We start from the raw sequence: 17356 nt of genomic DNA on the forward strand, positions 1-17356 counted from the left end.
TTTCAACAAGTGTCTCATCCACAAATCAAACTTTTGTCATAAGTCTACATGCACAGAAAGAACACAAGACCCAAGACTAGCTGTGGTTGCAGGAATCCACAGGAGGTTTGAGCAACTATCCCCCTGACACACACATTGCTCTGTTGTCCATTGTCTAAAAACAAGGCAGCCCGGAGAACTTTTGTTAGTAGGAGGTATTTGGGGGCTGCACCCGGCTCTCAGGACTAACCCCTGGCTCTGTACTCAGGAATCATGGGCCTGGAGATGTTTGAGTTGACATTTCAAATTGCCCCAGCACTTCCTCCCAAAAGTCAAATGTGGGGTGCATGGGGACAGTGAGCCCTTCTCTTCCTCCCCCCCTCCAAAGCCCCACCCCTGAGGGCCAGGCGCTCACCTTGGCGTGCAGCTTCGTGACATCAGCTCTGCGCTCGGAGAGGTTGAAAAGCTAGGAGGAAAGAGAAGAGACTGTCGGGGAGCAGCCCTTCACATCCTGGGCCTCTAGACTCCCCCAGAGCAGGACAGAGAGCAGCTGACACGTCGCTCTGGGGAAAGTTCTAGAACGAACGGTGAGAAGGGGGAGGGGAGCTGTCTCAGGTTCCATGTGCAATCCCGTACCCACCCACCCCCGGCCCCAGGAGGGTATCATCCCACATGGATGTGGGTTGAGACCCTTGGCCCATAAAGACGCAGCTGCTCTGAGCTAGGTGCCCCTCTGTCCCCAGAGAGATGTCTCCCTCCCAACCCCCAAGCAGGCCTCTCTCAGCCTGTGCACCCACCTCCAGCAGATGCCCCCCACTGCTTCCTGAGGTCACTGCCACTCTCTGTATCACTCAGCTGGCCCTGGACTCCCCCAGGGTCAGGACAGTGCAAGGGGCTTCAGGCAGAGACCCCCAGATTCTGAGCTCCTGAGAGCAGGAGGCATCTCAGAGGGTCCCGTTCCACTGTTGAGCCCAGAAACAGGCTTCATTAAGTTAGCCACACCTACAGCAACTGGACAATCCTCCACCGGCCTTCAGAGCTGACAGCCAGCAGGCTGGAGTGACAGGCCAGGAATTGAAGGGCTGGCTTGCGTAAGGCTGACCCCAAGTTGCATGTCTGGCACCAGAAAGGGTGTCCTCAGGTAACTCCAGGAGTGATCCCTGAGCACAGAGCCAGAAACGAGCCCCAAGCACTGCATGGTATAGCCCCCAAACCAAGAAAATCAAACTAACAGAGGCACCTCTGAGGTGTGGCTTAGTTGGCTCATCTGCCACTGTGCAGGCGTGCTCCTGACACCCACTGCAGGGAAGGGAACAAGGGGGTGATCAGAGAGTCCAAGGGGTCAGGATTGAGAGGAGCAGCCAGGATAGCACCCAGAGCCTTCAGGTCACGCACTCAGTGGCCAAGTGTGCGCCGAGCAGACAGAGGAACTGGCTTTGGCCCCTGGCACTACTGACAAAGAAACGAAATGGAATGAAGCCAGGCCCTTACCCAGGCCCCCCATGGTGGACAGGGAGGCCCCAGAGAGTCCCCCAAAACTCCACACCCACTCAGATTCTGCACACACATACACACACACTCATATGCACATATACACGCGTTCCCACGGGCCCATGCATACTTGCACACACCAGCACAAGACAAGCACATGCGCGCATCCACACAATCTTATACCTCACAGGCCTGCGCATGGCCCTATGCACACGTGGGTACAACATGCACACGTACACACCCCAACATACACATGTATGCACAGACACACACCAGTATATGTGCACACGCATGTTCACACACCCCAATACTCACACGCAGGAGTACCCCGCCCACATTCACACAACAATCTGTACGTGCAGTATACATGGTGTCTGTGCACCTATGTGCACGCCTCAATCTCCACATACATGCACCAATATGGGCATGTACACGCACACACATGCCAGCATACAAATGCACATGTGAATCATGTGCATACAGCACTATGTGTGTGCACGCTCCACTATGGGCAGGCATATGTGTACACACATGCACGCCCCAGCAGGCATGTGCAAGCAACACACACACACACACACACACCAGTATGAGTGTACAGGTGCATGTCTGCATACCACCACAGGCGTGCATATGCACACAAACACACATGTGCATGCGCACACACCCGTGTGCTTAAGTACAGGCAGGTTAAAGACAAGTGCCCAAGTGTTGGAGCACTGTATGATAGATGTATGTTACCCATGGTTGGGTAACCATGAGCAACTTTGTAACTCAGAGCATTGTATGACAGAAATACAACTATGTGCAACTTTGTAACCATTTATCTCACCACTCAATTAAGAAAAATTAATAAGCAATTATTTTTTTAAAAAGACAAGTGCCTGGGGCCAAGTACAGGTGGAAGGGAGCAGGGCAGGGACCTGCTATGGCAGGGGACCACATGGAACTCACCAGATAGTTGCCTCCATGTTTGGACTTGAGCATCTGCGCCACCTCACGGAGGTTGCTCCGGAAGTTCTCCTCGTTGGTGGTGCTGGGGAAGGACACGGCGATGATCCGCTCGGTGACATACACCAGGTCCAGCTCACAGCTGTCCTCAGAGGCCCGGCTCACACTCATGTTTCTGGAAAGACAGGAGGTGGGAGAGGGATTCCCCATCAGAATCCAGACCCTAGGGCAAGGCGCACCCCACTGTACCCCAACACACCATGCATGGCCCCCAGACTCAACTCCAGAGCACGGAAGCAGCTGGACTCTACGCCATGGGCTTCCCCTGCTGAACATCAGGGCTAAGAGTGCCGGGAAGGATGAAGCTAGGCAGACTGTGCCAGCAAGGACTTAGGGCATTTCAGAACCTGACTGTCCAGGAGCCCATACTAGGACCCATCCCTCCTGCTGGCTCTGCCTCCTCCACCCTTGGTCCCAGATACTAGCGTCAGGGCTTGACCAGGGCTAGAAGCAGCCAAGAGCCCAGAGGTCGAGTGTGACCCACCACAGCTGCCCAGTCTGGCAGGAACTGCCCCTTGCCCCCTGCCCCTCAAGTCCCCAGTGGGTCCTGGCTAGATAAAGGGGAGATGGAGCTCCCCAGTCCCTCACCCAAAGGTCCCAGCTAGAGGAAGAAGAGCCAGACCCGAGCACTCTCCTCCTGCACCTCTCCCTGGAGCTCCCAACCTGGGCAGTGCACAGGAAGAGGCCTGGGGAAGGGGCAGCTCAGGTGACACACTCGCACCTGGACTCCAGGTAAGCCAGACCCAACCCCAGCGCGCATTCCAGGCAGGCTCCAGAGCAGGCCAGCTTCTGCCTTCTGCTCCCTGGCTCTCCCGCCTTCCACCACGGCTGCTTCTCAGCCTCCCTGAGCCCCGGGACACCAAGTGTGTTTGCTGCAGAGGGATGTTCACAGACATCCCTGCACCATCTGCCTCTACCCGTGGGAATGGTCCCTCAGGCTCCAACCTCAGGGCATCACTACGGGAGGACAGTTCCCTAGGACCCCCAAGCTGGGCCCCTCCAAATCCCCTACTCATCTTGAAAATGCAGTGGAGTATCACAGAAATCTGCAAGCTAGGAGCCAAGAGTGGGGGGCTGGGGTAAGAAGAGATGGGATGTGGGGGTCTGTGGGGGTCGGGGTGGGGCTGACAGGCTGAGTCAGATGGGGCCCACCCTCTGCAGCCCCTCCCCTCCCCCCACCCCACCCCCCTGGCCAGAATCTTCAATCTGCTACCCAGGAAGGATGTGAAGGCAGAATAGCACCACCGCCTGGAAAGACTCGGTGTGGCAGTCTGCCCTACAGGGCGTCCCCAAGGCAGGGGAATGAGGGAGCGACTCAATCACTTTCAACCTGTGACACCTGCCATTAGACATGGGTCTGCAGACCAGTGGCTGACACCACTGCCACTGAAATGATGGGCAGGAAATTTCTGCAGACATGAACTGCCCCTTGAGAACCACTGCCCTGAAGAAGGGTCCAGCCCCCAGCCCCCACGCACTGAGGTTCTGTTCTCATTCATCTCTAGACACCCCAGGGTGCTGGGCAGAAGGGCTGCAGCAGAAGGCCCTGACACTGAAAGGAGAGACTGGATGAACAAGGTCCGGGTCCCCTGGGTACCCCCTTTCTGCCCCATCCACCCAGACAGAGAGAACTTTCCATCCGGTAAAGAAAAACTCTTCGGGGCTGGAGCGATTACACAGCGGGTAGGGCGTTTGCACGCAGCCGACCCAGGTTCGATTCCCAGCACCCCATGTGGTCCCCCGAGCACCGCCAGGAGTGATTCCTGAGTGCAGAAACAGGAGTAATCCTTGAGCATTGCCGGGTGTAACCCAAAAAGAAAAAAAAACAACTCACCCCCTGCCCACCCACACAAACAAACAGACAAAAATCTCCTATGTGGAGAAGCTGGAGTTTGCACCAGCCCAGAAGCCAGTCGAACCTGAATGCATATCCCAGTGTGACCTCTTGGTGATCACATGACTTTGAACCCTTTGACCTCTGCTCTCTGAGACTTGGTTTCTCTTTTTTTGTTGTCTTTTTTTTTTTTTTTTTGTATTTTGCTTGGGAGGCACACCTAGCGCTGCTCAGGGGTTACTTTTGGCTCTGTACTTAGGAATCACTCCTGGTGGGGTTCGGTGGGGGGGGGGGGCTACAGGAGGTGGTGGGAATAGAACATAGGTCAGTCACTTGCCAGGCAACTGCCCTCCTCACTGTGCTATGCCTCTGGCCCCAGGATTTGGCTTGTCCATCTGTCAAGTGAAAATCAGAGACTAAGCAGACGAGCTCGTGAAGAACCGCACTCCAAGCCTGGCTGGAAGCTGGAGCCCCACACAGGCTGTTTCCAGATGGCATCTCTCTCTACATTCCCTCGGCCTAGCTCTGACCTTGCGATCTGCTCCCCACCCACCCCGCCAAGGTGACTCCCGTTCTCGGGGCCCCAAAGACAGGATGCCAACACCCAGTGACCCCTCACAGGCAACCCCCACTCCCAACCCCAGGCCCCGTGGGCCAGACCTACCTGGTGGGCTGGGGATGGGGCTGGATGTTCGGGGTGACTTTCGTGGAGCCCTGGGAAAGAGAGAAGAGCATGAGGGAGGAGGCAGGCGGGCACAGCCAGGCCGTGGGCAAACACAGATTCTCCTGCCTGTGCCAACATTCCAGCCCAGACACCCTAACACCCCAGCAACGCAGCGGCCCGAAGCCCAAAGCAAGCACACAGGCGCAACCCTCCCTGGGCCAGGAAGGGAACCCAAGGGCTGAGAACGGCCCACCACAGACCAAGCTCAGTGCCTTTGACCTTGACCCTGCTCACATGAATGGCCCCTGCCCTAGTAGGGGGCCAGATGCCCACCGAAACTGGGAGAAGACCCTCCTCTGTCCGCCCTTCCCTCAAGCCCACATCCCTGGGGCTGGAGTGACAGTACAGCGGGTAGGGCATTTGCGTTACACACGACTAACCCGGGTTTGATCCCCAGCATCCCATATGGTCCGCTAAGCACCACCAGGAGTAATTCCTGAGTGCAGAGCCACAAGTAATCCTTAAGCATCAATGGGTATGACCCAAAAAGGAAAAAAAAAAAGCCCACATCCCTCTCCCGGGCTAAGAGGACAGAATTAGGAGTGGGGTGCAAGGGGCTGTCAATGGCAAAGGCCCGGCCAGCATCTGAGATTGTCAACTGAGCTCCCGGGATATTGCAAAAGGCAAAGAAATGAGGAATGGAAGGCGCACACGCGTGCCCGAGGACAGATGCCCGGGGCTGAGCACATCCCTCTCATGCATGAGGTCTCAGGTTTATCCCTGGCTCCAGGATGGCGTCCTGAGGAACCATGGGTGCAGCTTCGGTGGCCCCCAGCCACGCAGGGGCCCCACAATATACCACATCGCTCATGAGAGGGTTAAACCATTCGGCCAAGTTTGGTGAGTATGTGGACCCCCAATACTGCTTGGGAGCCCCGCCCCCTGCCCCCGCAAATTCATTTATTACATTTAATTTAGGGGAAAAAAAAGCTTAAGGGTGGGGTGGAGAGATAGGGCAAGGGTGAAGACTGCTCCCTGCACACAACTGAGTGTGGTTCTATCCTCAGTAACCCCTAAGGTTCCGTCCGCCCCCCCCCATGTACAGATCTGAGCGCCACTGGCCGTGGCCCCAAGACTAAACTAAAAACACAAACACTAAACTAAAACACAAGTTGGAGGTTCAACTCTTCACCACTCCAGAAGGTGAAAGCTCCATCTCACACTGTCCGCCAGCTTGCTCCCCATCATTTCAGCCACACACACAAGGCCAAGTCAGGACCCCAACTTCTGGATTCTCATGAGTGCCAGGGGTCAACAGAGGTGAAGGTGCTTCCTTGCCGGGCCCCTGACAGAGTTGGAGCCTCAGAACCAGAGACACAGGGATCCTGATAACCACCAGGGGGCGCTCCTGAGCACACAGCCAGGCATAGTTTCTGAGCATCCCCCAGTGTAGTCCAACTCCCATGCCTCCACCCCCAAACAGAGTAGATTCCCAGAACCCACTGACCTCCGCCCCCATCCCCCGAGACTGCTCTCAGCCTCCCTGTGCCTCTCAGAAGCCAGGACCCCCCGCTCCTCCCTGACCCTCCCTGAGCACCAAGCTGATCTCTCAGGAGACCAGCGGAACTGACAGTGTGCAGAGGAGAGGAGAGAGAAACGGGGGCTCACAGACTCACCCTGCAGGCTCCAGCTTCAGATGTGGGAGTGACCCCAAGAACAGGGATCCCCGTATCTCTGGGCCCCGCTGTGCCGCGAAGAGCTACAGCCCCATCGCTCCCAGCTAGGCTGAGCCCCGCGTCCCAGCAGGCCGGGGCTGACACTCAACTCCCAGCTGCCAAGTGGGGCTGTGGGAGGCGACATTCTCCGTCCCCCCACTGCCCCCCCCCCCACCGCTCTCCTGGCCCTGAGGTCTTGGGTCTACATGAGTCAGGCATGGAGGGGGGTGGGATGGTGTGGCGGGCGGGCGGGCGGGCCAGGAGGTAGCCATGGAGGGGAGCTGTTGTTTGCAAGCCCCAAGCCTGCCAGGCGGTTCCCAGACTGCTCCCAGCACTTCTTCATCCAGCGCCAGCTCCGCTTCTGATGAGGAGCGGCTGACCGCCCCCAGCCCCTGCCCGGCTCCAGGCTCCAGCCCACCCCCACTATAAATAACCCCCGGGGCTCCATCTGCAGCTCATCCCCAGCACTTTCGAAGGACTCGGTCACATCTGCTTCCAGAGAGGAGCCCACAGCCCAGTCAGAACCCTCCTTGGGTCCCAGCCGGGGAGCTGCAGGGAGACAGACACCAGGGGACAGAGAAAGGGCTTGGAAAGGGAACTGGGGTGAGGTTGGGGGCGTGTCCAGGGAACCTGCAGCTGCCCCAGGTAGTGGGGGTGAGCAGGATGAGTGGGGCGGGAGTGCTGTTCCTGTTTCCCCCCACCCCCACCCCCAACATTACAACACTCCACATTCCCCAGCCTCCCCACCCCAAAAGAGCCCGAGAAGATAAATAAAAACTTGGCCAAGTCTGGCCAAGCCACCTCTAGAGAGGTGACATGACAAAGTCCCAGCCTGTTCTGCTCACACACCCCTCCCCTTCTACCACCTCCAACGCCAGGGTCTGCCAGGGCCAGGCCGAGTGGGGGGCGGGGAGCCAAGGAGGAAATCATTGCAGACAGTGACCCCCATGGGGCGGGAGTGCGGGGCGGGGGGGCGGGGCGGACAGGGACGGACAGCTGGACAGTCAGCTCCTGATGAATCACTGGCCGCCCTCTAACTGATGACGCTTCCTGTTTTCTGCAGAGTTTCGGGGCATGTGACAGCGGCTGGCAGGAGGCTGATACTTATAGGGGGACACGACCCAGCGTGGTGGACACACCCACCGGAAGGCGGCCGAGAGCCAAGTGCAAATGGCTGGGTGGGGGGCGAGGGTGCAAACTCAGCAGCGGACCCCCACGCTTGAGATCAGAGACAAGGAATCACAGAGGCGGGGAGGAGTCCGTGGGGATGGGGGGGAGGGCTCTGGGTACCCCCTCCCCACCATGGTATGCTGCTCTCCCATTCAGCAAGATGAGAACCCCAGGGCCCAGGGCCTGAGGAGTGGAGGGCTCTGACCCCAGAAACAATTTAGAAGAAACAGACACGCCCCCATGGCCGCACCGTCCAATGTGTAAGACAGGGCAAGTGTGGAGCCTGAGAAATTTCTTCTAATTTACCTGTTCCACGCAAGGGTTGCTGGGAAACTCATAGTAGGTGCTACAAAGATGGACACAGGGGTTTTACCTAAAAGCAGAGCCTCGCAGGGACAGGCAGAGGGCGCAAAGGACTGCACTGTGGGCTTTGTTTGCCAACTGACCAAGTGGGGACTGGCCCCTGACTACTGCCAGGAGCGACCCCCAAATACCACAAAAATAGAACAGAATCACTCACCCTCTGTGTGTCTCTCATTCGTTCTTTTTTTTTCTTCCCTGCTTTTTGGGTTACACCCAGAGATGCTCAGGGGTTACTCCTGGCTCTGCACTCAGGAATTACTCCTGGCGGTGCTCAGGGGACCATATGGGATTCGAGATTTGAACCCGGGTCGGCCGCGTGCAAGGCAAATGCCCTGCCCGCTGTGCTATTGCTCCAGCCCCTCTCATCCATTCTTCTTCCTTTTTATTTCTTTTTTTTTCTTAGGCTGGAGCAAGAGCACAGCAGGTAGGGCGTTTGCCTTACATGTGGCCAACCCAGGTTTGATTCCTCTGTCCCTCTCAGAGAGCCCGGCAAGCTACCGAGAATATCCCGCCTGCACAGCAGAGCCTGACAAGCTCCCCGTGGCGTATTCGATATGCCAAACACAGTAACAACAAGTCTCACAATGGAGACGTTACTGGTGCCTGATCGAGCAAATCGATGAACAACGGGAGGACAACGCTACAGTGCTACCGTGCTACTTGTTAGCTGTACCAAGGATTAACCTGGGGTCTCACTGGGGCCTGCTACCGAGCTACCGCCTGGCCCGTGGTACCACTCTCAACTTTGCCAGCTCTGCAGACCCTCTGCCACCTTGGCTGTGAATGACCTCTGCAGAAGGAAGTCTCTGCGAGAATCCTGGTGCAGCGCTCTGGGCACCCAAAGCCCCACCTTCCCCTGGGCATCCCCATGGCCTCTCCTCAGCTGGGAGGGCCACAGGAAATTCCACCCGCTTCTCCGCCTCGCTCTCGGGAAGTTCCTCCTGGTAGCTAACCCTCAGTCTTCCTGCTGCAGAGCCGGGTCAGCCCAGGGGGGCCTCATCCCTCCCTCGCGCTCACGACTCCCTTAGTCACCTTCCTCTTCCCGCGGGTGGGGACCAGGCGAGAGGAGCCAGCTCGCCTTTGAGGTCTGTGGACCCAACCCAAGAGACGCAGGACCCAAAGAAAAGCCGTTTCCTGAGCCCAGATCCCCAGGGCGCAGGGCAGGGAGGAGGGTCTGCGAGCAAAGCCAGCTCCAGGTCAGGCAGCCGGAGTCCGGTGACCAATCGGCTCAGGGCCCAGCCCCATTCCTAGGACTCCTGTGGGCCTGTGGCCACCCCCATCCATCCCACTGACCCCCCCCCCCAACACACACACACACACACACACACACACACACACACACACACACCAGCCCCTCCGGCCACACCCCTTCCTCGCTCCTTCCTGCCCACCAGCCTGGATTTTTCCAAAACAAAGTGCGACACAGCACACTGGGCCGGCTGGCCGCGCCGGTCCTGCCCGAGCTCTGGGCCCCGTGCCAGAGGCAGGGAAAAGGGCTGGCGGAGCCTCCTGCTCCCACGGGCGGCAGACTTATGGACCCTGGGGTCATCCCACCTTGCACAGGCATCTGGGAGCCTGACCCGGGGGTTCCTTCTGTCTCCCTGGCAGCCGCCACTTATCACAGCACCGGGTGGCTTGCCCCGCGTAGCTCCCTCGCCCGTAAAACCAAAATGCATCTATCTGGTCCCGGCACCCCACAGCAGACGAGACTCCAGCCTCCACGGCCCCAGCACACAGAGATACATGCTGCAGAGACGCAAAGGCTGCTCCCCAGAAAAACCGCTGGAACTTCCCCACCCAGCACCAAGGCGTCCCCCGGAAATATTCTCTGCAAAGCCAAAGGCTGTGGCTCAAGGATCATAGGACCCCAGTGCCTGGCTTGTGCAAGGCCCTGAGTTGGATTCCCTCCTATCCCACCTCTATTCTGCTGTCATGCTATGGGCCCCAAGCACTGTCCAGTGTGGCCCCGATGACAACTGCCGTCATTCTGTCAGGCTGGGATTCACGGCACAGGCGTGGTGGTGTGTGTCCAGACTGTGGGTGAAAGGGCTGGGTTCATGTGTCCCAGTATGGCCTCAGGCCAAGGGCTGGGGTCCCTGTGCATGGATGGACCTAAGCCGCCACCCTGGAGGGATGAGGGAGCCCTGCTTAGGGTCGCCGGTCACTGGGGCCTCTGTTTGTCCGTCAATGAAATGGAGCCATAGTATCCACCACAAGGGATGTGATGGGAGAAAAAAAAAACCAGCCCAGATCCCAGCCTTAGTCAAACAAAACAGTGAGAAAAAGGAAATGTAAGGTCTGGAGAGAGAGCTCAAAGGGTCAGTGCAAGTTACTTCTTTTGTTTTTTGGGGGGGACTGGGGCCTACCCTGTGGTGCCCAGGGCTTCCTCCTAAGTCTCTGCTCCAGGACCACTCCCGGAGGGGCTCCAGGGACCAGACAGGATGCCAGGAATAGAACCAGGGCCAGACACACACACATAAGGCAAATGTTAGGCTTCCTGCCCGTGTGAACCCTCCAGCCCGGGGTCCATGCATCCTCTCCGGGAAGCTCGGGTTCCATCCCTGCACCACAAGCTTCCTGCCCTCCCCCAGCTCGGATCAACCCCCAAGCAAGGAGCCAGGAGTAGTCGCTGAGCACAGCCGGATGTAGAGACACTTCCATGCAAAAAAAAAAAATATATATATATATATATATATAAAATAAGTTATAATACTGTAGGCCAGAGCAATAGTACAGCGGGTTGGACATTTGCCTTATGCATGGCTGACTCAGGTCCTATCCCTGGCACCCCCCACATGGTCCCCTGAGCCTACCAGGGGTGATCCCTGAGCACAGCTGAGTGTGGCCCAAATTGCACCCTCCCCCCCAAAAAAAAAATATATATAATACTACTACAAGAATAAGCAGGGGCCAGGGATGAGCTTTAGTGATAAAATGCATACTTGTGTGAGCTCCTAGGTTCTGTGCCCAGAAGCATAAAGAAACTTCTATTCCAGGGTCAGAGAGAGGAGTGTTGGGGTCCGGGTGCCTGCTTTGTTGTTGCTAACCCTAAGCCAAGTCCCCGCACCCCAAGGGAGCCACCCCCTGCATGCAACAGCCAGGAGCAGCCCCTGGACATCACCAGGTATGGCTGCTGAACCCACTCACCCCCCCCAAAAAATTCAATGAAACATTTTTCCAACGGTGACCCTCACTACGCCTGGCATCCACGCATCCTCCGTGGTGGGCAAGGTGCCAAGGTGCGTTTCTCCCCGTGACTCGGCCCCCGACACCCCAGAGATGGGACCAGGGGCCCTCCCCAGGGCAGCCCCAGGGACCCATGCATACCTTGAGCATGGGAGAGACTGCCAGGTGCCACTCCCGCGGGGGAACCTGTGTGCCGGGGGCATCCCTGGGCAGCAGGGCCCTGCTGCCCTGGTGAGTTCTGGTCGGTCTGCGGCAGAGCGCCCAGCCCCACACACCCAGGGCCCCCCTCAGGGCCCTCCCGGCGGGTCAGGCAGCTGTCAGATGATAGGGCCTCAGCCCTTCCCCGCGCCCCTGCCCAACCGTCAAAACCACTCCCTGCCCCTGTGCAGATGGAGAGGCCGTCCGAGGGGCACAGAGAGAGGGCGGGCGGGGGGGGGGGGGGAGAGAGACAGAGACAGAGACAGAGAAACAGAGAGAGACAGAGAGAGGGAGGGAGAGGGAAGGGGAGACAGAGAGACAGACAAGAGAGAGGGAGGGAGAGGTAGGGAAAGAGAGAGAGAGACAGAGAAACAGAGACAAGAAACAGAGAGAAGGGGAAGAGAGACAGAGACAGAGATAGAGAGAGTGAGGGAGAGAGGGAAACAGAAAGACAGAGACAGAAAGAGAGCCAAAGGGACAGAGATAGAGAAACAGAGACAGAGAGAGGAAAGGAGAGACAGAGATGAGACACAAAAAAGAGGGAAAGAGAGAGACAGGGAGAGACAGAGGCTATCAGAGAGAGAGAGGGAGGGAGAGAGACAGACACAGACAGAGACAGAGACAAAAAGAGAGAGAGAGGAGAGAGGCAGAGACACAGTCACAGTTTTGCAGGGCCTTTGACCCAGGGTGTGGGGACCAGCTTGGCTCCCAGAGACCCCCTCTGAATGGTCCCCAACCCCTGAACACACACAAACACCAGCACACAGGAGAATTCTGCCTCCTTCAAAGAAGCTTCTGGCCCGAGAGGTTGAACTAGCAAGTGTCCCAGGCTGATCCCCCGGGGGGTCCCCCTGGGCAGATACCCCCCGGGGGCCCCTCTCCCCTCTGTCCTTGATCCCTCTGGCTGTAGTTGTGCCCACACTCTCGCCCTTCCCTGGTCAGCTACACCCCCACCTCGGAGCACTGGAGTCGAGCAACATCAGAGCCAAATGGCAAGGGCCAACTTCACTGTAGGCCCAGGTTGAGTTGGAGGCCAGGGGGTGAGTGAGTAAGCGGGGCTGGACATCATGCCACCACTGCAGGCACGAGAACCCAGCTGTCCTCCCGGGTGGCAACCAGGGCCACCCTACCCCCTCCAGCCCCACACCAGGACAGCCCTGAGACTGGGCCGCTCTGCTGGGCCCTGGGGCTCACCACATTCTCCCCATCTTCCCTTTTCCTCCTCACTCACCTCTTCCTCCAGGCTTTTCCGTGACCGTCCAGCCCCGAAGGCTCCTTCTCCCTGGAGACAAAGAGCAAACGCATCAGAGCAGGCCCCGGACCTCGAGCTCTGCCGGGCTAGACACAGAGACCTGGGCGAGGTCTGAGTCTGTGTCCACCCCAGGCCTCCTCAGAGCAAAGCGAACCTTCCCCCGTGTCTCAGATGACGAGAGTTATGCCTCTTTTGCAGGGAAGAAAGCCGAGACAGCCCAGCCGTGGCACTCAGCCTGCTCCCCGGATCGAGCGCCAGCTTCGCAGGCAGGAGGCCCATCTGGGATCCCCAACACCACAGGGTCCCCTGAGCACGGCCGGGAGTAACCCAGATCACAGAGCCGGGAATAACACTCCCCCTCACCCCCAGTATAGCGGGGGTCTGGATCCTAAAACCAGAAAGAGAAAAGAAGATCTGGGGCTGGAGCCATAGCACAGCGGGAAGGGCATTTGCCTTGCATACGGTCAACCTGGGTTCGATTCCCAGCATCCCATAAGGGTCCCCGAGCACTGCCAGGAGTAATTCCTGAGTGCAGAGCCAGGAGGAACCCCTGAGCATCACCAGGTGTGACCCAAAAAGCAAAAACAAAAACAAAAACAAAGAGAGAGAGAGAGAGAGAGAGAAAAGAAAAACAGAATCGAGGCCCAGCCAGAAGTGTCTCTTGCCTTCCAGCACACTCTTAGAAGCCGGAAAAAGTTGGGGTTCATGCCCAGGTCCTCCACCTCCGAGCCCTCTTATCGCACCTGGGCCGTGGCGAGGAGAGCCCAGAGCAGGTGGGTGCCCCTCGGCAGCCTGGGGGTGACGCAGCTAAGCCAGAGATTGCCGCTAAGAGGCCGTGCTGGCCTCTCGCTCATGTTCTACAGCGCTAATAAAGAAGCCGCAACAGTTGACCACCCGCCCTGGGTCTTTGCTGGCCACTCACTTCCGCAGCTCCCCACGTCACCCACATCCCCACCACTTCCCCCGCAAGTTCCCCAAATCCTCTCCCCGGGGAGGAGGTTCCCCCAGACCCATCTGTTGCCCTCTCCTCCGAAATTCCCCCCTTCCTCTTTCCAGCTTCCCACCCCACGCCCCGGCTGGCCCCACTGGCCCCGCTCACCGTGTCCACTACATTCTTGGGTGCGTTCTCCGTGCGGATGGGCTGTGGGAAGGGAGGAAAGAGAGAAAGAGGGTCAGCCGCGGGGCACGTGCCTCGGAGGGGCCCCGGGATGCAAGAACACGCCCCCACATCCCATCAGTAGCACCCACCCCGTCCGTCCACCCACCCCGGTACTCAGGGCCCCAGGCTGCTCCCAGCTTCAGAGGAAGAATGTGGAAGATGAAAACCAGCTCTCTTTTTGGTTTGTTTGGTTTGGGTTTGGGTTTGGGTTTGGGTTTGGGTTTGGGTTTGGGCTTGGGGGCCACGCCCAGCACTGCTCAGGCTTTTCTGCTCTCTCGGCACCCGAGGATCACTCCTGCTGGGGCTTTGGGGTGCATAGGAGGTGCTGGGGATCGAACCCAGTCTGCAGTGAGCGAGGCCAGGGCCCTAGACACTGTGTAAGCCCTGTAAGCCCTCTCTGTCCCTGTAAGCCACTTCTAACGGTGCTAGCATCATCCAGCTCGACTACTCATATCCTGGTTTCGGACACAGACAATTGTGTCCTCCATCACCACCAAAAAATAAAGAGCAAAGGAGGGGCCTGAGTGGCCAACCTGGGTTCGATCCCTGGCATCCCATATGGTTCCCCCAGCACCCCCAGGAGTAATTCCTGGGTGCAGAGCTAGGAGTAACCTCTGAGCATCGCTGGGTGTGACCCAAAAAGCAAAACAAAACAAAACAAAAATGCAAAGGAAGCAAGGAAGAGTCTCCCCCTCCAAGGCGTTTCTACCTGGACTCTGGTGTATTCACAAGCACCTCGCAGGGAGGTGTTGGCATAATCACTGAGCCCACTGATGGGATAGGGAGAAGTCCAGTGAGTTGTCACTGGCCAAGGGGACAGCAGGACAGGAGCCCCATCCCGGGGTCCTGGGGATCTGGGTTTCAAGCTCTGCATGAGAAATCACAGCAGCCCCCGGGGAGAGGCCAGCAGAGTCCGACTTTTCCCAAGGGACTGTCAAGATCTCCCAGACTTGGCTCCATTAGGAGTGGCCCCCGAGACCTTCTTGCTTAGTCCCACATCTGGGTCCTTACTGACTCTGGGCTTCTGAATTTTTCACCTCCTCTCCTCCTCCAGGAAGTCTTCCTGGCATATCCTAGCTACTTCTAACTCCACAGACCTTGCAGTCTGGGCCTCTGATGAGACTGGGAGTTCGAATATAATCATGAGAACAGGTCTTAGCCCCCCATCAGAGTTTGCATTGTCAAACTTTTTTGGGAGTGAAGAGGGGTAGGGGGGAATGGGAAACCACATCTGGAGGGGCTCAGGGGGGTTACCTCCTGGCTCAGTGCTCGAGGGTCGGAACCCTGGGACTCTGGAGTGCAAAGCCTGGACTCACCCACCGTTGAGCTCTCCTCATCCCTGCTTTGTCCTTTCTTACCTCACCGGCCTCCGAAATAGATTCAAGGCATCTCATCCTTGAATGTGTCCACACCCCCCAAGACTGGGTTATCCGGAACCTCCGGGGGGCGGGGCGGCTGGCTCCTACCCCGTGTCCAGCACCAACACGAGTGGCCCCTCTTAGAGGTACACTATAAAGTAGGTTCTACAAGCTCCCCATCACAGGAGTGATGCCTGAGCACAAATCCAGGAGTAAGCCCTGAGCACTGCAGGGCATGACCCAAAAGCAAAGCAAAACAAAATCTCCCCCAAAAAGGAGGGTCGAAGGTTAGAGTGATAGCACAGCAGGTAGGGCGTTTTGCCTTGCACGTGGCCAACCCGGGTTCGATTCCCAGCATCTCATATGGTCCCCCCGAGCACCACCAGGAGTAATTCCTGAGTGCAGAGCCAGGAGTGAACCCTGTGCACTGCCGGATGTGACCCCCCCCCAAAAAAAGGAGGGTGGGAGAAGGCTGAACAGGGGTAGGAGGGAGAATCAGAAACAAGTGGCTACCCCAGGTCCACCCCTGACTCTCAAGGGCTCCTCATTCTCCCCTGGAAGAAACCCCAGAGAGTGGGTATCTGGGGAGTCTGGGACCTGAATCAACAGGAGGGCAAGATACACCTCGGGGACCCCCAGAAAATGTGCTTCTCAGAATTTCCAGGCTGGGGGCTAGAGCAATAGCACAGTGGGGAGGGCATTTGCCTTGCACACAGCCTACCCGGGTTCGATTCCCAGCATCCCATATAGTCCCCTGAGCACTGCCAGGAATAATTCCTGAGTGCAGAGCCAGGAGTGACCCCTATGCATCACCGGGTGTGACCCAAAAGGTAAAACAGATAAAAAAAAAAAGTAAATCTGTTACTGTCATTTATAAAAAAAGAAAGAAAAGAATTTCCAGGTTGGGCATGAGGGACGGCCCGGGGGGGGGGGGGGGGTGGTCATGGGAGCACACTTAGAGCAGCGCTGGGCTAAGCCTGCAGCACAGAGGCCCGGCCAGCTTGCTCCTGGCAAACCACCTTCCCAGCAACCCTGTCCTTGCTGCCTGGCGCCCTTGTGTGAGAATGCGCGGGACGGGGCCCAGAGCACTCAGAGTCGAGCCAGGCACTTAAGCTCTCGATAAGTGTTGGCTGGTGTTATTCATCATCTCCACCCGCCTGCTCCCCACCCTTGGGTCTGGCAAGGCGCAGGGCGCCGAGGCAGAGTCAATATTGGAAACGGCCGAGAAACGGCTCCCCCTGCCAGCAACCGCTGCACGCCGGCCCCTCGGCCCCCACCCCGCGGCCCTGGCCAGCTGGAGGCTGGCCATGGGCGATGCTCGCCAGCCACAAGATGCCTCCCACTCACTGGTTGGAGAGAAGCTAAAACTTTCCCAAAAAGCACTACTCTGTGGAGTTTGCAAACACGGCCCAGACAGGGGCCTGAGGGCAGGGGTCCCGTGCCCTGGGCCCTACAGAGGGGAAGGGGGCAGGCCCAGAAGCCCAAAGGTCAGCAGAGAACCAGCATACCTGAGTGTCACTTCCCTTGGCGCCCACACACAGACACAGACACACACACAGACACACACACAGACACAGACCACACACACACACACACACACACACAAACACACACACACACACCATCCTCAGAACCTCAGGGTTTTTTGTTTGTTTTATTTTTTATTAGTGAAACACCTTGAGGTACAGTTGTAGACTTACAAAGTTTTGTGCTTGGGTTTCAATTATAAAGTGATAGAGTACCCATCCCTCCACCAGTGCCCATTTTCCACCACCACGGATCCCAGTATCCCTCCCACCCCCTATCCCACCCTGCCTCTGTGGCAGGGCATTTCCTTTTGTTCTCTCTCTCCTTTTGGGTGCCGTGGTTTGCACTGAGTGGCAATCATGTTAGGTCTATAGTCTACTCTCAGCACGCATCTCCCATCCCAACACCCTTTACTTGGTGTTCTCTCTATCTGAGCTGCCTTCTCCCCCAGC

The 17356-nt window shown here is 57.6% G+C and overlaps 1 protein-coding gene across 3 annotated transcripts in view; it reads right to left on the reverse strand.

Annotated features, from left to right (window-relative positions):
* Nucleotides 1-17356, reverse strand: part of TNS1 (tensin 1) — a 157218-nt gene that overhangs the window by 99372 nt on the left and 40490 nt on the right. For all 3 annotated transcript variants that reach the window (XM_056111616.1, XM_056111615.1, XM_056111617.1), the window contains 5 exons: nucleotides 13960-14001; nucleotides 12840-12890; nucleotides 4977-5026; nucleotides 2422-2593; nucleotides 395-445 (listed from right to left, as the gene is read on the reverse strand). In XM_056111616.1, the coding sequence (XP_055967591.1) occupies nucleotides 395-445; nucleotides 2422-2589 (219 nt within the window). In that variant the 5' untranslated portion in view covers nucleotides 2590-2593; nucleotides 4977-5026; nucleotides 12840-12890; nucleotides 13960-14001. The remainder of the gene's footprint in view (nucleotides 1-394; nucleotides 446-2421; nucleotides 2594-4976; nucleotides 5027-12839; nucleotides 12891-13959; nucleotides 14002-17356) is intronic.

This window comes from Sorex fumeus, unplaced genomic scaffold (genome assembly GCF_029834395.1).
Source record: "Sorex fumeus unplaced genomic scaffold, SorFum_2.1 ptg000014l, whole genome shotgun sequence".
NCBI lineage: Eukaryota > Metazoa > Chordata > Mammalia > Eulipotyphla > Soricidae > Sorex > Sorex fumeus.